The 24,193-nt window shown below is 44.6% G+C and overlaps 1 protein-coding gene across 12 annotated transcripts in view; it reads left to right on the top strand.

Moving 5' to 3' along the window:
• Nucleotides 1-24,193, top strand: part of ERC1 (ELKS/RAB6-interacting/CAST family member 1) — a 178,889-nt gene that overhangs the window by 18,994 nt on the left and 135,702 nt on the right. For 8 of the 12 annotated variants that reach the window (XM_079992268.1, XM_079992274.1, XM_079992264.1 and 5 more), the window contains exons 3-6: nt 11,001-11,417; nt 20,580-20,654; nt 21,127-21,282; nt 22,371-22,454. In XM_079992268.1, coding sequence (XP_079848394.1) covers nt 11,001-11,417; nt 20,580-20,654; nt 21,127-21,282; nt 22,371-22,454 — 732 coding nt within the window. The remainder of the gene's footprint in view (nt 1-11,000; nt 11,418-20,579; nt 20,655-21,126; nt 21,283-22,370; nt 22,455-24,193) is intronic. The other 4 variants (XM_079992271.1, XM_079992265.1, XM_079992273.1 and 1 more) reach the window with 1 other exon arrangement.

The raw sequence follows: 24,193 nt of genomic DNA, 5'->3' as shown, positions 1-24,193 counted from the left end.
TAAAATTCAGGATTAAAAACAATTAAAACAAATTATTCACAGGAATAGGGTTATGCAAATATGGGGGACCTGCTTCCTGCCTTGCAGGCCTTTTCCACCTGACCTAGGAGGAAGGGCCCTGACTGACTGCACTTGCAAAAGCTGAGGCTGCTGAGGAGGCCAGTGACTATCTTGGCTGTGAGAACCTGCTTTAACTTATGTGTTTTTCGATACAGGGACTTTGTTGTTTTTAAACTGAAAGGTGTGGGATGTGCCCAATCACAGTGGTTCAAGGTAGGGTTGTGCCTCTGAAGACAGTTTGGAAACTTCAGCTGGTGCAAATTTGATGGCTGGGCTGCTCACTGGGGCATTTGTAGTTTTATGTTGCGAACCACCCTGTAATCTTCACATGAAGGGCAGTATACAAATTTAGTAAATAAAGTAAGAATAAATAGAACAAGTTGCCTTTGCTTCCTCTTTCCTGCATCCTGTAGTTACACTCTGTGGGATGTATAGTGATTGTATTTTCTATTCATGCACTGACATGTATGCCCTTAAACCAAACTGAGTCATTTTCCTGAGCCTTACAGAATTGACAAATGTACTAGTAGTAGGCTACTTATATGCAGAATTTTTAATCCCTTTCCTTTTCTGCTGCCTTTGAGATAATTCAGCACAAGAACTTCTTTAAATGTAAGTTGATTTGTGGGATTGCCAGATAGATTAAATCCTATTAAAATCATAGCTTTGCTTCTAAATGAAGCTTTCAAACGCTACAGAAATAGCTCTTGTATTTCCATACAAATAACAGGTCTGATGTCCCAGAGCAATTATAAAGTTAGAATGGCAATATGTGTTGGAGTTGGCACATTCTACATCAGCAAGGTCCTGTTGGACACCTGACATTAGCTCCTTTGCTAGCTTTTCTGAGTGGGTGGAAACAGATTGTCAGCAGGGAATCCCTATGGACAGACAGGTCTTTGCTTCCAATGTGCATTAAGCAGATTCTATTTTTTGAGAATGCAAACTGTTATTAAGAGCAGATTAGCTAGATGTTTTTAAAAGAAACTGAAGACTTTTAAGTGTTTCTACTTCATTGTAGTATGCTTTAGGCATCACCCTTCCTCTTCCACCCCAAATGCTATTGTTGTTGTTGTTGTTTAGTCGTTTAGTCGTGTCCAACTCTTCGTGACCCCATGGACCAGAGAACGCCAGGCACTCCTGTCCTCCACTGCCCCCCGCAGCTTGGTCAGACTCATGCTGGTAACCTCGAAAACACTATCCAACCATCTCGTCCTCTGTCGCCCCCTTCTCCTTGTGCCCTCCATCTTTCCCAACATCAGGGTCTTCTCCAGGGAGTCTTCTCTTCTCATGAGGTGGCCAAAGTACTGGAGCCTCAGCTTCACAATCTCTCCTTCCAGTGAGCACTCAGGGCTGATTTCCTTCAGAATGGAGAGGTTTGATCTTCTTGCAGTCCATGGGACTCTCAAGAGTCTCCTCCAGCAGCATAATTCAAAAGCATCAATTCTTCGGCGATCAGCCTTCTTTATGGTCCAGCTCTCACTTCCATACATCACTACTGGGAAAACCATAGCTTTAACTATATGGACCTTTGTTGGCAAGGTGATGTCTCTACTTCTCAAGATGCTGTCTAGGCCTGTCATTGCCCTTCTCCCAAGAAGCAGGCGTCTTTTAATTTCGTGGCTGCTGTCACCATCTGCAGTGATCATGGAGCCCAAGAAAGTAAAATCTCTCACTGCCTCCATTTCTTCCCCTTCTATTTGCCAGGAGGTGATGGGACCAGTAGCCATGATCTTCGTTTTTTTGATGTTGAGCTTCAGACCATATTTTGCACTCTCCTCTTTCACCCTCAATAAAAGGTTCTTTAATTCCTCCTCACTTTCTGCCATCAAGGTTGTGTCATCTGCATATCTGAGGTTGTTGATATTTCTTCCGGCAATCTTAATTCCGGCTAGGGATTCATCCAGCCCAGCCTTTCGCATGATGAATTCTGCATATAAGTTAAATAAGCAGGGAGACAAAATGCAGCCTTGTCGTACTCCTTTCCCAATTTTGAACCAGTCAGTTGTTCCATATCCAGTTCTAACTGTAGCTTCTTGTCCCACATAGAGATTTCTCAGGAGACAGATGAGGTGATCAGGCACTCCCATTTCTTTAAGAACTTGCCATAGTTTGCCATGGTCGACACAGTCAAAGGCTTTTGCATAGTCAATGAAGCAGAAGTAAATGTCTTTCTGGAACTCTCTAGCTTTCTCCATAATCCAGCGCATGTTTGCAATTTGGTCTCTGGTTCCTCTGCCTCTTCTAAATCCAGCTTGCACTTCTGGGAGTTCTCGGTCCACATACTGCTTGAGCCTTCCTTGTAGAATTTTAAGCATAACCTTGCTAGCGTGAGAAATTAGTGCAATTGTGCGATAGTTGGAGCATTCTTTGGCACTGCCCTTCTTTGGGATTGGGATCCCCTTCATGGATCACTGCCTTGCCGTGGCGAAGGGGCTTGAAGAACTCAGAGAAGCTATGAACTATGCCGAGCAGGGCACCACCTGGAGGAGGAACCGGCAAGCCACTCCAGTATCCCTGCCAAGAAAACTCCATGGACAAAGTCAACAGGCATATAAAATGCTATTAAAAAAGAAAAAAAATGGCTGCTCCTGCTTAACCAGCTTTCCAGGTATGCTTTTGACATGTTGGCTTCCACACATGCCCATTTTTTCAGTCATGAGTATTCACTGCTTTTCTGCTGCTTGTTTTCTATCTATACCAATGAGTGAAGCTTGGTGCAACGTGGCCATTTTCATGCGTTTTGTTTTCTGAGAAAATAATATGTATGTGTCAGGGACTCAGTGGGAGCGCAGGGAGGAGAGGAGATGGAAAGCGAGGGGGAGCAATCCGAGGGCAGCGTAGGAGAATATGACAGCAGCCCGATAGATTCCATGAGTCTCTCCAGCGAATCGGAAGATTCACAGAAGGGGGCGCCGATGGGCAGGGCAAGGGGCGAGCCAAGGGGGACACCCCAGAAGCAAGGGGCCAGCGGGGACTCCCAGAGCAGCAGTTGGAAATCAGGACCAGCTTCCCCACCAGAGCGCAGTGGGGGGGAGGAGTCCCAGGTGTCAGAGCCCACAGATGCACCACCAGCGAGAGAAGATGAGTCAGGGTTGACCACGCCTCCATCGGAGAGCGAGTTAACGGTCAAGACGAAAGTTGCAGGCTGGGCGCGCGCGCCAAGTTCAAAGGTACAGGCGAGCGGCACAGAAGGTAGCCCGGATAGGGAACCAGGTCCTAAAGCCCGCCGGAAGGAGGGGCAAGAATCATCAGGGTCAGCGTCAGAGGAGTCCAGGAAGGATGAGACCCTAGCGGGCAGGAGGGCCCAGAGGAGAAAGGAATTTAGGAAGAGGTGGAGCAAAGCGAGAGTCTTAAACTGGTGTGGAGGGGGAGGAGACTCAGACAGGACTTTGCCGGTCTAAGGTCGGGACGTAGAGCTGCACGCTGCGGCTTTGAAATGGAGACTGAATCTCAATAAAGACTTTTGTACATAACTACAGCCTAGCGTTGGTCCTCTGTGAGCTGGGACCTGGAGGCAGCTCTGACAGTAAGTCCTGTCTCAAATTTCAAAGAACCTCGCAACGTGAGAGGACGCAGCGAGGGGCGAAGATTGGTGATTCGCGAGCTCACAAAAGCAGCACAAGATGACTACAGAAGAACGACTGGCAGCTTTGCAAGAAGCCGTGGTACAACTTAACGCAGAAATACGAGCGGCAAGGAGGAGAGAAGAGGAATCAGATGCTGTCTGCAAGGATCTGCAAAACAGGTTGGAAATGTTGACTAAACAGGGGCCACCGGCAGCCAAATCAGAAGGGATCGGGCTCGGGAAGAGAGGGGGGAGCCTGGTGTCGCATTTCGATGGGAGTCTGCAGCAATATCCTAACTTCAGAGCAGACGTAGTTTTTGCGCTAAAGTTGCTGGAGAAGGACTTTAGAGATGAGCAGGAGAAAGTAGGCTTCATACTAACGCATCTCCATGGAGAAGCTAAAGCGTGGTTGCGCAATCTGTGGAGAGATAATGATCCAGCCCTCCAAAACGCAAAAGCCTTCATTAAGGCGATGGACGATTGTTTTTTATCGGAGATAGACGTAGATGTCGCTAGAAAAGAGATTCACGGTCTGAAACAAGGCAGAGCCACTGTAAGGCAATATCATTCCCGCTTTTTTGCATTGGTCAACGCGCTGGGATGGGAAAAAGACTCAGCGTCCGTCAGGGACCTGTTCTGGGAGGGGCTCAACGGGGCTGTGAAAGACGAAATCGCAAGGGGGGAGAGGCCACGGAGCACTCAAGAAGTGGTCCAGAAGGCGTTGACGATTGGTGTGCGGCTGGAAGAACGTCCCTGGAGCAAAGATGAAGGGCGTTGGGGACGCACGCCAGCAAGGGCACCTCCTTTCTTCCCCAGAGACTCAGCGCGCGCTCAATCCACGCCTCCACTGGGAGGGGGAGAGGAGCCGATGGAGATAGGTGGTGCCAAGGCTCAGTCAGCGACCAGAGCCCTCACACCAGGAGCAGCCAAGGTGAAGCCTCCTAGAGGGAACAGGAAGTGTTACATCTGCGAAAGTGCTCAGCATATGGCAAAAGAGTGCCCCCAGAGGCTCCACAAGCACAATGCAGCCTCAGCAAAAGTAACAGAAGCAGCTCAGCAGAGGGAACCGCAGCAGGGAAACGACGAAGTCTGGCTGGAAGCAGAGCCGCTGGGGCCCAGCCAGACGAATCAGTGAAGCAGTCCCCAGGAATCTTACAGCCCACAGACCCCCTCCCGCCCAAACCAGTGGTGCAGCTCACCGCAACACTCCAGCTTCCCAATGGGCTCACCATGGAAGTGCCTATTACCATTGACTCTGGTAGCAATGCAGACTTTATGGGGGTGGATTTCATCAAGCAACATAGCATAGCGCTCCTGCCTGCCACGATGCCCCTGAAAGTAGTGACAGTCAATGGAAGAGAATTGCTGGGGGGACAGGTGGTACAGCAAACGCCGCCAATGGTGATGCGCATTGGAAATCACCGCGAAGTCATCAGCTTCAACGTCACCCAACTGTCAGACACGCCCATAGTGTTGGGCATGAGCTGGTTGGACAGGCACAGCCCGGCATTGGCATGGTACCAGCGTAAATTGACCTTCTGCTCCTCCTACTGCGCAGAACATTGCATCATGACTAACCAGGAGGACGAGGGGCAAGAGGATGACCCACAGCTACAACTGGGCATGCTGCAAGCGGTACCCGACAAGTACAAGGCGTTTTTGGAGGTCTTCTGCGAGAAGGAAGCGGACAAGCTGCCTCCCCACAGACCCTACGACTGCAAGATTGACCTCCTGCCGGGGGCAACGCTGCCGACCGGAAAACTGTACTCCATGTCTGAAGACGAACTGCAAGAGCTCAGGGAGTTCATAGATCACAATTTGAAGCGGGGATTCATCCGAGAATCCAAAGCAGTGGGGGGCAGTCCTGTTTTCTTTGTGAAGAAAAGAGACACGCCCCAGAAGAGGCTTGTAGTTGATTTCAGAATTTTAAATTCGAAAACCAAGCCCACGGCTTTCCCGATGCCCAAGATCGACGACTTGCTCGCGACGGTGAGAAAGGGACGCATCTTCACCAAGCTGGATCTACGAGGGGCGTACAATCTTATACGCATGCGGGAGGGCGACGAGTGGAAGACGGCCATGTTCACGCCCTTGGGCACCTATGAGTATAGGGTTATGCCTTTCGGTTTACAAAATGGCTCCCACTGCTTCCAAGCCTTCATGCATCACGTGTTAGCGGGGCTCCTATACAAGAAGTGCGTCTGCTTCCTGGACGACATTCTGATCTTCTCGGAATCGCAGGAGGCTCACGAGAGAGATGTCAAGGAAGTCCTGCAAAGACTACGGGAGCACAGGCTTTACGCCAAGCTGGAGAAATGCCAGTTCGACATGACGGAGGTGGATTTCCTGGGCTACAAGCTGTCCGACAAGGGAATTGCCATGGACAGCGCCAAGGTACGATCAGTACTGGACTGGAAGAGCCCGCGCAATCGGAAGGAGGTCCAGAGGTTTGTCGGCTTTGCTAACTTTTATCGCAAGTTCATCAAGGGTTTCGCTATGCAGACGGCGGCCATCACGGACACCCTCAGCTCCAAGAAGAAGAAGTTCATCTGGACGGACCAGGCGGAGCAGTCCTTTCAGAAACTCAAGCGTCTTTTCGCTTCCGAGGAACAACTGCTGCATGTGAACCCCAGCAAGCCCATGAGGGTGGAGACGGATGCCTCCGACAGAGCCGTGGGGGCAGTCCTGTTGCAGCGAGACCCGCAAGGGGATTGGAGACCGTGTGCTTTCTACTCCAGGAAGCTCAGCAAGTCGGAGCAGAACTACACCATCTGGGACAGAGAGTTGCTGGCCATTCATGCAGCATTCAAGGCGTGGCGGCACTTCCTCATCGGAGCCAAACACACGGTGCAAGTTCGCACGGACCATAAGAACCTGGAGTACTGGCGCACGGCGCGGTTCCTGAACCAGAGACACATCCGCTGGGCGGAGTTCTTTGCGGATTTCGACTTCAGGATAGAATATATCCCCGGAGACAACAACGTCATGGCTGATGCGCTATCCAGGAAGCCGTAGTATCTGGAGGAAGCAGCACCGGTAGCGGCCAAACACATTTTCGCACCCAAGGCGTGGGCATGCGCTTCTGCCACAATAGACCTGGAAGCGATACGGCGCGAGCTGCGAACAGATTCCTTCGCGCGCTCCAAGATGGAGGAGGTGCGCAGCGGCACGGCAAAGGACGACGAGTTCCAGATACGCGACGGACTGCTCCTCCGCAAGGGGGCCATCTACGTACCGGGAGATGAACTCCGCGCGACAGTACTGCAACAGCTACACGACGCACCCAGCGCCGGACATTTCGGCAAGGAAAAGACGGTGGAATTAGTAGCCAGAGACTTTTGGTGGCCCAAGATGCGGGGAGAAGTCGCGGAATACGTCACGAGGTGCGACACCTGCCAAAGGGCCAAGCCAGTACACAGACCGCCGGCGGGACTGTTAGAACCGCTACAGACCCCGTCCGAACCGTGGGAGAGGGTAGCCTTGGACTTTGTCACTGACCTGCCCAGCTCGAGGGGCAAAACAGCAGTACTCGTGGTAGTCGACATGTTCACCAAGATGGCACACTTCATTCCTTGCGCGAAGGTGGCCACAGCGGAACAGACGGCCAAGCTGTTCATAGACCACGTGTTCAAGGTACACGGCCTGCCACGGTCTATCCTGTCTGACAGGGGGCGCCAGTTCATCTCGAGTTTCTGGCGGAAGCTGATGGGGATCCTGAACGTCAAGGTCAACCTAGCGTCGGCAAGACACCCGCAGACCAACGGACAAGCGGAGAGGGTCAACGCCGTCATGCAGCAGTACCTGAGATGTTACGCCAACCAGCAGCCCTCGACCTGGGTGGACTATCTGCCCCTGGCCGAGTTTGCCTACAACAACACACAACACGTGTCCACGGGGGTGACACCGTTTTTTGCCAACCACGGGCGACATCCCAGGACCTTCCCAGGCTTAGAGAAAGAGGGGGAGGGGGAGCCACAGGGAGCAGAGGCATTGGCAGAGGAGTTACAGGAGGTCCATGAACAGCTCCGTAGACAGTTAGACCTAGCAAAACACGTATACAAGATGCAAGCAGACAAACACAGAAGAGTGGGGGAGGACATACGGGTAGGGGACTGGGTCTGGTTAGCGGCCCAGGCAGTGCCGGCCAGATCCTTAGCTAAGAAGAAGCTAGGACACAAGCAGTTGGGCCCTTACCTAGTCGAGGCACAGATCAACCCAGTGGCTTTCCGTTTGACACTACCGGAGGGTTCCAGAATGCACCCGGTCTTTCATAGATCGGTGCTAACGCCCTACAAGGCACCTCACAGGTTTCAGGAGCCAGGAACAGCTCCCAGTCCGCTTAGAGATGCACCCATGACAGGGGGGTCGCCGAGGGCGGGGCCACTCAACGAGGTGACGGAGATTTTGGACTCGAGATGGGGGGAAGAGGGAGTCGAATATCTCATCGCAAGGGAAGGTGCCCCGGCCAGCGCCAACAACTGGGTGCCGTACTATGCGGTGGAGGAGCACTACCTCAAAGACGAGTTCCACGCACTCTTCCCACACAGGCCCATGCCGGAGGATTATTTTGACGAATATCTTTTCACCCCCACACTCTCAGCCAGTACGTTTCAGGGGTTCTCCTCGGTTGAGGAGACGGTTCCAGAGACTACCTCGCCGGAGGGGTCGGTCTCAGACTTGGGTGCGGAGCGCTCTTATTGGTGGGACACTCAACCCGAGGAGGAGTGGCGCAGGAGACTGCTCAGAGGGCCCTGGCACGCAGACTACCCAGAGGAAATGGGGGAACAAGGGGGCATGGACGGGTTGGGGGAGGATCCTGGTTTCGAGCACGCCGGCAACGAGATGGAAGCGGAGGAGAGCGACGTCGATGTACCCGTCACGGACTGGCAGCATGCCAGGGGGGAAGACCGGTATCCGGCATGCACCCCCACAGCATTGGAGCACCCGGAACCCACGCCAGAAGAGGGGGAGGGGGGAAGGGGGGGCTTCGAGGGGGGGATGGATGTCAGGGACTCAGCGGGAGCGCAGGGAGGAGAGGAGATGGAAAGCGAGGGGGAGCAATCCGAGGGCAGCGTAGGAGAATATGACAGCAGCCCGATAGATTCCATGAGTCTCTCCAGCGAATCGGAAGATTCACAGAAGGGGGCGCCGATGGGCAGGGCAAGGGGCGAGCCAAGGGGGACACCCCAGAAGCAAGGGGCCAGCGGGGACTCCCAGAGCAGCAGTTGGAAATCAGGACCAGCTTCCCCACCAGAGCGCAGTGGGGGGGAGGAGTCCCAGGTGTCAGAGCCCACAGATGCACCACCAGCGAGAGAAGATGAGTCAGGGTTGACCACGCCTCCATCGGAGAGCGAGTTAACGGTCAAGACGAAAGTTGCAGGCTGGGCGCGCGCGCCAAGTTCAAAGGTACAGGCGAGCGGCACAGAAGGTAGCCCGGATAGGGAACCAGGTCCTAAAGCCCGCCGGAAGGAGGGGCAAGAATCATCAGGGTCAGCGTCAGAGGAGTCCAGGAAGGATGAGACCCTAGCGGGCAGGAGGGCCCAGAGGAGAAAGGAATTTAGGAAGAGGTGGAGCAAAGCGAGAGTCTTAAACTGGTGTGGAGGGGGAGGAGACTCAGACAGGACTTCGCCGGTCTAAGGTCGGGACGTAGAGCTGCACGCTGCGGCTTTGAAATGGAGACTGAATCTCAATAAAGACTTTTGTACATAACTACAGCCTAGCGTTGGTCCTCTGTGAGCTGGGACCTGGAGGCAGCTCTGACAGTATGTATTGCACTCCGGGACCAGGGGAAAGAGACAATGGAAGAGGACTGGAAGAAATTCAAAATATATCTTAAAAATAATTGTAAAATTGAGGAATGTTAAGATGTCAGGGGGTAAGAAGTAAAGAATTGCAGCAGTAAATAAAAAACTTAAGAAATTTTTGATGAAAGGGAATTAAGACAATGGACCTAAGGGTTGCTAAAGAATTATTAAATAAGGATGCAGGGTTGGGGAGGTATGGGGAAGTCAAAGAAAAAAGGGCATGAACCGATGAGCTTGAAGTTATACTGTTTTATATTGTTCTTTATTATTTGTGTGGAAAATTAATAAAAATTATTATAAAAAAAAAGACAGTATGTATTGCACAAGGGTGAGATTTACTTAAAAGGCTGCAATCCTAAACCTTATTAAATTCAATAGGACTTTCTTCTGAGTAGATATTGTTAGGATTGCAGTGTAAGGCTTGCACAAGGGCTCCTGCTTAATTTTACTTTTTTTTTTTTAATTAAAAGCCCAATATATGTCAAGGCTGGAGTCAGATGCAGGTCAGAATGAAGAGGCAGAGGCAGTTGTCAGTGAAGTTAGGTATTTATTCAAGGAAATAGTATGCAACTCAGAACACTTCCCAGCAGCTCTTGCCACCATAGAGCAGTTGCCAGGACTGAGGATTTTCCCTCCCTCTGCACTGTTCTAAGTCTCCACCCCTAGATGTTTCACAAGCCGTCTCAAACTATGCCTATACACACCAAGTCACTGTTCTGTTCTCATTATCCTGTGCATTCTTGGAGATCGGAGGGGAGGGGAGCTTGGCGCAGTAGGAGAGGTAGACTCCCAGGATTCTTCAACAAACTCTTGACACCCCCCCTCCTCTGTGTCAACCTCTGAGTCTGAAATGCTCCCTGCTACCGGCTCCCTTTGCTCACTGAAACCTGTTGCCCCTTCAGCATCTGACACCTCCCCACAATCTTCTCCCTCTGACTTCTCTGTGTTTCACCACCAATCTTCTGGCTCTGAGCTGTGCTCTTCTGGGGTTTCCCTTCAGGGTTCCCCAGGTGGTACGTACCACCACTCTTCTTCATTCAGCCAGTCCCTGACAATTTGTGTACTGTGATGAGGCTCCAAGGTAATCCAGTAGGGAGAGTGGATGGTTGGGTACAGCTGCCTGAAGGCATCACAGGCAGATTGAACAGCAGTGTCCAACTCTTGCTTGCCTATTTCTCCTGCTCTGGAGCAAAAAAGGCCTACAAGGAGAATTATTTTTTGGTGTGTTGGCCCTGTGGTCTTACCTTCTCCTTCCCAATCCCCCTTTTCTTTTGTTATGTCTTTCTGTCAGACTTCTCTATTCCACAGGCTTGGAGCAGATTAGTGTAATATTCCCCAATGCATTGCTCAGGTTGCTGAAGATTTAGAAAGCTGCTTTCATACAAAGAACATGGGATTAAATGTTATTTTTTTCCTTTGTTTTATTAGCCTGTCTTTTCATCATATTTCAATGTTTGGGGAAGCAATATGTTTGCTATGCAAAAGAGTTGGACCCCTCATGTTGTTCATTTCTTTACAGTTCCATTTTTAACATAGTGAATTCATGGATTTGGGTTTCTTATTTCCAGCATATGCAGATGACAATCCAAGCTCTTCAGGATGAGCTTAGGATCCAGAGGGACCTGAACCAGCTTTTTCAGCAAGACAGCAGCAGTCGATCCAGTGAGCACTTTGTGACAGAGCTTACAGAGGAGAACTTCCAACGGCTTCATGCAGAACATGAGCGCCAGGCCAAGGAACTTTTCTTGCTCCGCAAAACCTTGGAAGAAATGGAGCTGCGCATTGAGACGCAAAAGCAGACCTTAAATGCTCGTGATGAGTCCATCAAAAAGTTGTTGGAAATGTTGCAGAGCAAGGGGCTGTCAGCAAAAGCAACAGAGGAGGATCATGAGCGGACTAGACGGTTGGCCGAGGCAGAGATGCATGTGCACCACTTGGAAACCTTGCTGGAGCAGAAGGAAAAGGAGAACAATTTGCTAAGGGAGGTGAGTTGGGATTCACCCATAGAGATTCTGTTCTACTGTCTAACTATTACTTGCAGTTCAGACTTCTGTCTTGTCAACCCATGTTTACTTGAAATAATTAACTCTTAATAGTTTTGATTTTAATTAATTTCTATTAAATTAATTTTTTTTTTAGAAAAATATTTTTATTAAAGATTTTATTTGGTTACAAAAGTACATAGAGACTATGTATGTTTCCAGATCATAAAGTCCTTTGTGCAGATTAGTTCTATTCAATGTGAGATCTGGATGTATACAGTATAAGGTTGGGGGGAAAGAGAGGTGGGAAGGGTCTATTTAATTAAAAAGGATAAAAAAGGAAGAACAACAGGCAATTTAAAATATTATGAAAATACACGGTAACATAAAAAAATTGCATTAATGCAAAGTTACTAATATATATATCAATTTCAGTTCATTTTCCTTCTGACACACCCTCCCTCTCAGCCTCCTGGTTCTTACCTGAGGGTCCAAACTCTCAATTCACCCACAAAAGTCTGACAACTAAAAGAGTTGCTGGAAACAGCAGGCATCACCTAGTCTCTTACTCTAGACTTGCTTTTTCTGGACAGTCTCAAAGTGGATGCTAATTCCTCAGGCTGCTCCCAGCTATGTCCCATTCAGCTGCACTCTCTACACCCAATTCCAGGTGCAGCAGATTTATTGAGTGTCACTGGGGTTCCAATGGATGGGAAAAGAGCCCCCCTCCACTCACAACCCTTTCTTCACCCTATTTTCTATCCTACCTCTCCAGATGCTTTACTGCTCCATGGCAGGGCTTGCTAGTTCACTTTCCATCCTTGGCATAAGCTGTGTAATTAAAAACTATAATGGTTTTGGATGTTCCTTATGCCCCTCTGTTAAAGCATATAGTACAATTGATGATGCTGTATAAAATGTATAGAAACTGGCAATTACTTAATTGCAGATTTGCTTTCTGTGTATGTTAGGGGTGGCTGAGCTGTGACCCTCCAGAAGTTTTTGGATTCCTATTTCCCATCAGTCCCAGTCAATATGGCCAGTGGTTGGGAATGATAGGAGTTGTCGTCTAGCTACACATAATTCTATTTGGACCAAAGTGTACTCAGTACAAGGTCCAGTATATTCTTTGTGTGTGGATGTATGTGTGCAAACGACTTGGATGTTTCTGGCAGAAATATAAAAATAGTAAAGCTCCTTCCACAATAGCTAGAAAGCTAACATTTGAAATGTTGGGCTTTGGAGATCCACACACTTCTAGACCTGGACTTCAGGAGAGTAGATTTGTAGTAGCACCCAAGAACATAAGTCTAGATCAGACATACATGGTTGGAACTTGGTCTTCATGTACCTTACAATCCTCTGATGGGGGAGGGAGAATTACCAGTGGCAGCCAGGAACTTGTGCTTGCAGAGTGGCAAGCTGTATTTATTCTCTCTCTGTGTTTGTAAATACTACTTGTGTAACCATCTGAGGATGCTGCTATATATTAGTCCTGTGTGTTTGTGTGTAGTTTCATTAGAAAGCGGTAAATGAGCATCTACCTGTGTATAGAAGAATAAGGAGAAATCTTGGCAGCAGTAATGGATGGTTGCTCTGCCATTTCCATGGAAACAGCCACTTTGCTATGAAGGTTATTTGAAGAAATCATTTGCTGCCTTGGTTGCATAGTCCAAAACACACTATTTAAAGTGAAGAAGTATTGCACTTTATAGTATTGTATTCTTTATAATTTTTTGATGTAAATAATTCATAAAGTAATAGCTAAATGTAGCTGAATAACTTTATGCAATAAGCACTCCTGCTAAACAAAGAAGCATAATATCGGCTAGACAGTCACTGCCAGAAAGTAAGGTAGAAAGCGATGTGTGTGGTCTGATGAAGGAATAAAGGACTAGGTTGATACACTAGTGTTCACACGTTCAGATTCAACTGAAAATTGAGCACAATAGAAAGTTTTTTTCATCCTAATATTTGTTGAACATAACTGTTGTTGTGTCCTATGATGCTCAGAGCTCCGCTGCATGCGTGCAAATTTTAGGTAGCTTGGTGAAGGAAATTTCAAGTAGGGCCTTTTGAGCAGGTATTTAAGGGTGGGTGGTAGGGACAATATATGAAGAAGGGCACTTCATATTAGCAGAATGCAAGCACCTTGAATTAGACCCAGTAAACAGGTGGTCAGTACAACTGTCACAAAACCAAGCGGATGTTTCCTTGTTGCCTTGTGTGTCTCAGCAGCTGAGCTTCCATGACAGAAGTTCTGAACACTTTTCAAGGGCAGCACAGGCATTAATTGAATCTGCGGAAAACAATTACCAGTATATTAATGACACCACATTACTAACAATTTTGGAAGCTCCAAATAAATATTGAACTTATTTTAGTAAGTTTTCTCTTCCAGTTAACTCTTCTTTTTTTGGGGGGGGGGGTGAGGGGGAGATACTTTGGTACAATCAGCATTAAGTCCAAAGAGCATCAGGTTTGTCTTTCCTGCAAACATATTCAGTGTCCAGAAGATGGTGGTGTATTTCCTACAGTCTCCCACCTTGTTGCTGTTGTTATAGAGGAATAATGTTTGACCTTGCTTAAGGCAAATGCAGGTTTAGTGGGAAACTATCCTGTAGAATATGATTAGACATGCCCTCCAAATATTTTAATGATTACTTTTATAATAAGGATCTATTTAATTTTACTGGCTCTTCTTTGTTGCTTGAAATTCTTTTAGAAGCTGTTCTTCTCAGGACAATTAATTATACTTTTAATTAGAACTTTAATTATGGCTTAGCTCCTTCAATGTGAAGTCTGTTATCAAATTACAGGATTTTAATCTAGATTTTTTTTGTTCTGCAGTGCACATAGAAACCTTTGGGTTAGCTAGAAGTTCCTCACACATGGAATTTTGCAGCCTGAAAACAGAGCCTATTAATTATATGATAGATGCCAAAGCCTTCCATTTTTTATTCTTCTTCAAGTTCAACATTATTGCTGCTTCCTTTACTCTGATTAATAAATACAGTACAAATCATGAACTATTTGCTCACATTCACCCAAGCTTACTGAAATGGGATGAGGAAATCTCAGTATTTGTTTATATGTACCATATTTTTCACTCCATAAGACGCACTTTTTTCCTCCTAAAAAGTAAGGGGAAATGTCTGTGCATCTTATGGAGGAAATGCATGATTCGTGGAGCCAAATTGCCCAGGAGCAAAAAGCAGATTGTGCTGCTTTTTTTTTTGTTTTGTTAGAAAGAGGGAAGGGGGTGTTGAAACAAAGCCGCTGAGCAGCTGATTGGCAAGCGATCAGAGGGAGATAAGGGACTCTAGCGATAAAGGAGGCTGCCTGGGAGGGGGGAGGTAAAGACAGCGAACTTGCAAGGAGAGGAGACTGGAAAACAAGCAATGAGGAAAGAAATTAGAAGAAAAGGAGGAGCAAAAAACTGCTCCAGCTAAGGAAAGGACACTAAGGCAAACAAGAGGGAAGGGGGTGTTGAAAGGAAGCTGCTGAGCAGCTGATCGGCAAGCGATCGGGGAGGGAGATAAGGGACTCGAGATAAAGGAGGCTGCCTGAGAAGGGGGAGGTAAAAGCACATGGATTCTCAGGATTTTTGCATTGGGTCGGTTAAAGGAGTTCAGGTCGGAGCTAGACATTACAAATTAAGAGTATTCGCAGATGATCTAGTATTGACCTTGCAACAGCCAGACACTAGTACTAAAAGAGTATTAGAATTAATTGAAATATTTGGTCGAGTAGCAGGTTTCAAATTGAACAAACAAAAAACGAAAGTGCTGGAAAAAAAATTAACAATGGAAGAAAGAGAGAGTTTTCAGAATGAAACAGGCTTGGAAATAACAAAAAGGGTAAAATACCTGGGGTTAAACTTAACATCCAAGAATGTGAACCTATTTAAGGACAATTATGAAAAAAGTTGGTCAGAGGTAAAGAAGGATCTGGAAATATGGTCAAGGTTGAAACTTTCCTTGTTAGGCCGAATTGCTACTATTAAGATGAATGTATTGCCTAGAATGCTGTTTTTATTCCAGACGTTGCAGATTTTGGACAAGATGGATTGTTTCAAGAAGTGGCAGAAAGACATATCAAAATTTGTCTGGCAGGGCAAAAAGCCCAGAATTAAATTTAAGATTTTAACTGATGCAAAGGATAGAGGGGGGTTTGCCCTGCCGGACTTAAGACTTTATTATGAATCGGCAGCTTTCTGCTGGTTGAAACACTGGCTACTTCTTGAGAACACTGACATTTTGGATCTGGAAGGGTACGACAATAGTTTTGGTTGGCATGCATACTTATGGTACGACAAGGCAAAGGTGTACAAAAGTTTTAAAAATCATATTGTAAGGAAAGCATTGTATAATGTTTGGATTAGATATAAAGATCTGCTGGAAAGTAAAACCCCTAGGTGGGTGTCACCAATGGAAGCTAGGGAAGTAAAAAAGCTCAATATGGACTCTAAATGGCCAAAATACCATGAGATTTTAGAATATGATGGTGAAAGGGTGAAACTTCAGAGTTATGAGAAACTAAAGCCTAAGGTCCGAGATTGGTTGCATTATCATCAGATAAATGAGACATTTAAACAGGACAGGAAAATAGGATTTCAGAAAGAGAGGTCAAAACTAGAGACAGAATTGTTGGAACCCAATACTAAGAACTTATCAAAAATGTATAACTTGCTGTTGAAATGGAATACTCAGGATGAAACGGTGAAATCAGCAATGATTAAATGGGCACAAGATATTGGTTATGATATTATGTTTGCTGACTGGGAACAGTTATGGACCACCGGTATCAAATTTACTGCATGTAATGCTTTAAAAGAAAATATTATGAAAATGATCTATCGGTGGTACATGACCCCAGTCAAGCTTGCAAAAATTTACCATTTGCCTAATAATAAGTGCTGGAAATGTAATGAGACTGAAGGCACCTTTTATCACCTTTGGTGGACCTGCCCAAAGGTTAAAGCTTTCTGGGAAATGATCTATAATGAAATTAAGAAGGTCCTTAAGTGGACTTTTCCTAAGAAACCAGAGGCTTTTCTCTTGGGCATGGTTGGCCAATTGGTGCCAAAGAAGGATAGGATTTTCTTTATGTATGCCACTACAGCAGCAAGAATTCTACTGGCAAAGTATTGGAAGATGCAAGAACTACCTACTCTGGAAGAATGGCAAACAAAGGTGATCGACTTCATGGGACTGGCCGAGATGACGGGCAGAATCCGTGACCAGGGGAAAGAGTCAGTGGAAGAGGACTGGAAGAAATTTAAAATATATCTTAAAAACAATTGTAAAATTGAGGAATGTTAAGATGTCAGGGGGTAAGAGGTAAAGAATTGCAGCAGTAATCAAAAAATATTAAAGGAAACTTTATGAAAGGGAATTAAGACAATGGACCTAAGGGTTGCTAAAGAACCATTAAACAAGGATGCAGGGATGGGGAGGTATGGGGAAGTCAAAAGAAAGAAGGGTATGAAATTATGATTTTGAAGCTATATTGTTTTATACTGTTTTTATTATTTGTCTGAAAAATGAATAAAAATTATTATAAAAAAAAAAGGATTTTTGCATTGGGTCACCCCAAATTCACCATCAAATCACATAGCATGTGTGTGGTCACAGCATGAACAACAAAAATCATACATCCACTGTTTCATTCAGAATATTTTTTTTTTCTTGTTTTCCTCTAAAAACTATGGTCAGGTGCGTCTTATGGAGCGAAAATACGGTATTTAGAATCTGTAGAAATTTTATATTGATAACCATTATTAGATTGCCACGTAAGAAAGAAGGGACATCATGGAACTTCAATGCTTGTTGCAAGAATTTAAAAAGGAGAGAGGGCTTTCTGAAATAAGGGGCATCATTAAATTGCTGTGGATTTGGTGTTTCCTCACATTCCTCTCTCCCTTAAAATAAGCTGCTGTTTAGTCTCTTCAAGCTACCTGCAAATTGCTAAATTGAAATACTGTAATACTTGGAATTGAAATGCTGCAGCTGGAGGAGGAGAGGACAGAGGATGAAGAAAGAGCTGTGAGTGGAGGGGGGTCCTTTTCCCATTCTTTGGACCCTCTGGGAAACCCCCTGAGTTTCTTGGACCCTCCCTGAGGCTGAGAAGGAGGGTGTGCCAGAAGGAAAATGAACGAATATTGATTTATATCTACATTAGTAACTTCGTATTAATGTAACATTTTTATATGTAACTGTGCATTTTGTAATATTTTGTTTAACTTCTCTGTTGTTGCTCCAGTTTTGTGTACACCACAGATACATTTTTAATATATTAAGTGGTATAGAAATTAAATAATCGATATTATAATTGTTCTCTTCTGAATGTAATGGCTTTGTTCATCTTCTTACAGCAAGACTGGACCAAAAAGGGGTTTGGCAAAGTTTAGGATCATTGGTATAGTTGCTTTACACCTCTTACACCATTTGTTTTGACAGTCTAATTGACCTCTGAGCTGGAAGTAAAGATATAACTGATTTCAGAATAACTCCAGTTGAGCATAAAGCTAATTTTATTACTATTGCATTCCAAAAATATATTTTAACACTGAATCAGAAACTTAATTTTACCTTAATTTTTTTAATGAAAACATTTGGATTAAATCAGACTCCACATTTAAAAACATAAATTACATTTATATATAGATAGACATTTTTCAAATGACAGTTGACCACTTGAACGGTAAAAGAAAAGCACTTTCAGAATTCCATCATTCTACAATATAATGCTGAGGACACATATATTCTACGGCTACCATCTTTCTCCAAAAGTAAGACATCCCCCGAAAATAACACCTACTTCCAGTTTTGCCTCTCACTGTAATATAAGGCATCCCCCGATAATAAGGCCTCCCCCGAACATAAGGCCTCCCCGGAATATAAGGCCCCCAAAGCTAATGTAAGGCGCCTGACTCCTCTGGACTGTAGTGGCAGGCGCCACCGTGCAGCTCACTGATTGGCCGCAGCACAGCTGGAGCTGTTCAGGCAATGCGAGGTCTCTTTAAATCAGAGAGCCCGTGCCACCCCCAGGACAAGCTGCCGCCTGCTGCTCGCTCTGCCCTGACGGAGTCTGGCTGACTCACAATTAGATAATAAATGTGTACCGTATTCTTCTTCAGGGAAAAATAAGGCATCCCCTGAAAATAAGACCTAGCGCATCTTTGGGAGCAAAAATTAATATAAGACACTGTCTTATTTTCGTGGAAACAGGGTAACTACTAAAAGCCTTCAATGATGGCATTGCTGCCATGATTTGTTATCATCATTTCTATAGCAGATAGGACATCTGTCCATTTCTTTGTATCTAGCTGAATAACCAGTGTGTGCTGAGCAACTCCTGAGTCTCTAGCTGTGTACAGCTGGGTATCTGGTTGTTTTGTTAGGGGCAAACAGAACTGCGACTGGGGAAAATATACATCCCACCAATTAGGCAAACCTTATTTGGCTATCAGCAAGCCCTGGAGGAGAAAACAGAAGGGAAAGCAAACAAATGAAAAAATGCTTGTGGTAAATAATGGAAGGGGTCCAATGTACCTCAGTAGTCTAGTAAGCATTGTAAATAAGAAATCAGTGTTGCAAGATTGCACTATGAAAGTGTTACTTCCTATATCAAGATAAAGCCACTAAGGTAACATTTACTTCTGGAGTACAATGAACCCCTGTAGTGTTATGTAAAGGGGGGGGGGTTAACATGCAGGAATGAACAGAAGCAGTATAAAAGCAGTATAAAAACTTACTCCAGTGCTCTTGAAATGTTGTAGCCATACATACACAAAGTGAAATTTATGGTACTGACGAAATGCTGAGTTATTTTCCACATCCTATTTTGAGAAGTTGCTGGAGAGAGAATTGACCTCATCTAGTCTAGGCTTTCAGTAGTTTCAGCATCTCATTCTTTTCTTTAAGGATATGTCAGACTGCTGATAGGGCTTAAAAGTCAACACAAATCAGCTGGTGATAACTTCAAGACATGCTAGGATCAACCGCACTCTAGATTTTCCAATAAAATGTTTTCATACTGGAAACACTAGTGTTATTTCACAGTTACAAAATCTAACAATAAAAATGAAAGCCAAAAGAAAGGAACGTAGCAGAACAGACAGAAGTGTGCTTCCTGATTCCTTCTGTTGCCAGGTTGGTGTCATGGGTGATCATAGGTGATGTCCTTTGCCACTGATGACACCTTTGTTTTCTGCTTCTGTTTGGAGATTCCTTTTAGTCATTGCAGGTAGCAAATGGGGGGGGGGTTTGCTATTCTGCTCAGTTTGACCCCACTGCTGCAGGATTGCAGGCAAGCAGACCACATTCCTACCCTTGCTAATAAAGGTCACATGGCCCCTGTAGAGCTAGTAGCTGATGTGCTGCTCCCTAGCCATCTGTGGCAATGGTGCCAACAATAAGGTGTGTGGACCTAGTTGCCAGAATTTCTGACACCTTCCATTGTCTTAATCCCTTGTTTCCTTAACTCCTGTGTATTATGTGTGGAAGGTAATTACAAAAAACTGAAGGAAATACAGTATAATTGGCTTGTACTCTGTAAAATACAAAGAAGAATTGATTCTCTGGCACCATGCAGCCCTGCATTCAGCTTTTTTATGTTAGAAGTGCTTATTCTGTGATACTTACAGAAATATAGGTGCTCACTTTTACACCCATTGCATGTTGACTATTTTGATGAACAACCTAGTGAACGTTCTCTCATCCCTTGCTGTCTCTCTGGAGAAAGCTGTCGTCATCAGTAACTAGGTGGTTTCTACTCTGGGCGTGTAGGAGTATTATTGGCACAGCTGCTTTATCAGCTTGTTAAGTACATACCAGATTGTTGCTGTTATTTATTAATCCTCTTTTTAAAAAGTATTTTTATCCTCCCACCAGAAGATAAAGTTTGAAAAGACCATATAAGGAATCATTTAGCTGAAAGGTATTGGGGTTTTTAAGTTGCTTCAGCTGCCTGCTGTTGAGTGTTAGTTGTTGGAAAGGCAGATGATTATAACCATTTCACTTGTGTGTAGATTTATTTCAGTGGACTGTAGATGTCTGTTGTTTGATGTGAAAGGTCATCCAAAATAGTTGGATAATGTTGCTCATGCTCTTTTGAGTAAAGTCTGTTGTGCTTAGCCTTCTTGTATTTCTTTCTGTACAGGAAATGCATCGTCGTTTTGAAAATGCACCTGATTCTGCCAAGACTAAAGCTTTGCAGACTGTTATAGAGATGAAGGTAAGAATTCTACAGTTACATGAAAGAGGAGATGCCTATTCAGAGCAAAGGGCATAATATTTCTTGTTCTTTTGCTATTCGGGTTTTTAAATTTAACCATAAGCAGCACACTGTGGTATATTAAACCACAGACATTCATTGACTACACAAGAGATAGGATTTTTACAAAGAAGTTGATGAGCAGAATGTGTTGAGGACTCCTGTCCTTTCCATCTCGCTTGAGAGCAAAGCTGCAACACTTTTTCATCCAGCCAGATTACAGAAAATGCTCTTTGCTCTTCCTACTACTGCTGGAATATTTTCAGGGTGTTGGGGCTTCAAGTTTCAACAGATGGAAGATTTCTCCCTTCTTGTCTTTCTTCACTGACTGACAGTGTTCCTGTAGGAGGGCCTGTTTTTTGTTTTGCCATATTAGGGTGCTTTTACAATTTATGAAAAAGACTAATTTGCCCATTGTTCACTGTGTCTGAAGGATTCTAAGATCTCTTCCATGGAGCGTGGACTCCGAGATTTGGAAGAAGAGATCCAGATGCTGAAGTCAAATGGAGCCCTCAGTACAGAGGAACGAGAGGAGGAAATGAAACAAATGGAGGTGTATCGTAGCCATTCCAAATTCATGAAAAACAAGGTAATGAGTGAACACTATCTGTTAGGCAATGATATACTCCTCTAAGAAACTAATTAAACCAACTAATCACAAAGCAGATGAGGCACTTGCATTCCACCCTCTCTACTAGTGTATGTAGGTAAAGGTAAAGGGACCCCTGACCGTTAGGTCCAGTCGCAGACGACTCTGGGGTTGTGGGGCTCATCTCGCTTTATGGCGGAGGGAGCCGGCGTACAGTTTCCAGGTCTTGTAGCCAGCATGACTAAGCCGCTTCTGGCAAACTAGAGCAGCGCATGGAAACGCTGTTTACCTTCCCGCCAGAGCGGTACCTATTTATCTACTTGCACTTTGATGTGCTTTCGAACAGCTAGGTTAGGAGGAGCAGGGACCAAGCAACGGGAGCTCACCCCGTCGCGGGGATTCGAACCGCCAACCTTCTGATCGGCAAGTCCTAGTCTCTGTGGTTTAGACCACAGCACCACCTGCGTCCTACTAGTGTATATACACACACTCAAATTGTTGAAATGCAGTTAACTCTTTTTCATAATTTGAGTATTGTTCTTCAAACAGTAGTAATTTTTATTTCATAAACTGATGCAGAAGCACCACCCAGTCTGTTCTTGGGGAAATTAATCACAATTAAATGCAACACAAAAGGGCAGTAGACCTCAAAAGGCCTGATTATTATTTTTAAAGGAGATCCAGTTATTGATCTACTGCATAATAATCAAATTAAAAACATTCTGCATAGTCTTCTTTCAAATTTATGTATTTTATTTTCAGCAGTGTTTGATACTTGGTTCTTTAAGCCAGTAATTTTTTTCTCAAATTGTTCTCAATTACAACAGTTTGTCTCATTACCAAAAACCAGTGGTGTGTTCTAGATAATGACATGCCATCTTTGTTGTTATATGTGCAATATTTCCTGTATGCAGCTTAGGAAGAAGTGTTTTATTTTAGAGACCCTGCCTTTTTGCCAGGGTGGAGGGTTTGGCAAGTGTTGAATCTGCTGGCTGTTTTTTTGCTACGATTTGCCTCCGTGCAGACTGAGGACATTTGACAGGAAAACATTCTAATATAAAAGTAAGAGAATAATAATGTCGTGGCAGGTAGAGCAACTGAAGGAAGAGCTAAATGCCAAAGAGGCCCAAGGAGAGGAGCTGAAAAAGAGAGTGACTTCTCTCCAGACTGAGGTCTCTGCCGTAAGATTGACTTCTCTGTGTGCAGTGCCGCTTACTTGGGCTCTGATGGCTTTCCGGGTAGCTTACTTTGCTTACCTTGCACTCTGCGGCTGTGAAAAGCACTATAACTAACTGTAAATCTGCATCTGTCTTTAGCTTACTTATGGTTGATATAAGTAACATCACAATTATAATCTACTTCAAACACCCAATTTTCATGACTTGAGCTAAGGTGCCATGCTATATTCTTAGATTCTTTCAAAGTGCTTCAGATGTTTCTGAGATGCATGTATTGAGCTCTTGAAAACGCACAGTAAAATGTTATGACTTTGATTGTATTCCACACTATATTTTGTCAGGCTGTGTATTTTCATTGTGTGAGATTAGGAGCAGAAATGCAGACCTTGTTATGTCCTCATTTCCTGTCCTGCCTTGAAGTATGTGCTGCACATTTAATCTTAAAACATGTCTGGATTGCAAGTTTTTTGACTTGTTGATGTATTTGGCTTCAGTTTCTAGGATGAAATGAAATAATATCTCTATGATAGATTCAACAGAGAAAATATTTTTCTACATGAAAACTGAGCTGTGATCTTACCTTGATTACAGGAGATTGTTGCTCTATTTAAATAAATCTGATTTGAAGATTGTATAAATGCATACATCTTTTTTTTAATGGCCTACCATGGTGCACCAGTGTATGAAAATATTTTGCAGTTAATGAAAAAATAATGTAAGAGAACAGGGAGGGGACTCACCCCTTTTTTGGCAAAAGTACACAGCTCCCAATGTCCCTCTAAATCTATACTGTAGGGTCCCACAGGGGGCGAGGAAACAGTTGGAAATTGCTTCCCTTCATGTTTTATTCATGGAAGTCTAACAGTCATCTGAGTGACACTGTTTACTACAATCTTAGGCCGTTATACTAAAGTTAAAAGAATACAAGCTTTGCCTGCAGGTTCATAATCTATTACAGACAATGACCTGGATTTTACTGAACACTAAGTCATAGTTTGTTCAACAAATCATAGCTTGGTTTGCAAAGTTTGGTTTGTTTGTCTCATGCCTTTGGAGCTTGGTGAGTGTCTGAGGTGGCCAAACAAACCATGGTTAAGAAGGGTACTGGGTTCACATGCCATACCAATGGTTAAAACAAACCAAGCTTCATGAGCTGACAACAAACCATGGCTTCAGAACATGGTTAGTTGGTGGTAAGCAAACCATAGTTCCACAGAACTAAATGACCATCTCTGTTTCCGTTGAGACATGGCAGGCACTCACTATCTGTGCTTTCTGGAAACAAATACATGTTTGGTTCATCCCTCTAGAAAAGTCTGTTGAAACAATCTCTGTTTGAAGTGTTGTTTTAAAAACGGTACAAATCTTCAGTTGTTTTTGTACTGTTTGAAAAATTATCGTTAGGTTTTTATGATGTGTCTGTCAATTGCCTTGAGACATATGTAAACATGATTAATTAATTAATAGTTAAGCTGCTGGGCAGAGTATGGATGATCAAACAAATCATAACTAAATCATAGATTCTTCATGGTTTAAAGTTATGTGCAAACCAAACCTATAATTAATATAAATAATGTTTATAAGGCAAAATGGGGGAGGAAGGGAGCCTTGGCATTACTATTGGAACAAAGGATTTATAATTTGCTGAAAGCCTTGAGAGTACTCAAGAGTGATGTCAATATAGTTACTAGTTAATGTTTAAAGTACTACCTGGGAAATACATTGAAGTTCCC

Source organism: Podarcis cretensis, assembly GCF_951804945.1.
Source record: "Podarcis cretensis genome assembly, chromosome: 10".
In the NCBI taxonomy this organism is placed as follows: domain Eukaryota; kingdom Metazoa; phylum Chordata; class Lepidosauria; order Squamata; family Lacertidae; genus Podarcis; species Podarcis cretensis.
This window is presented reverse-complemented; position numbering and strand designations above follow the sequence as displayed.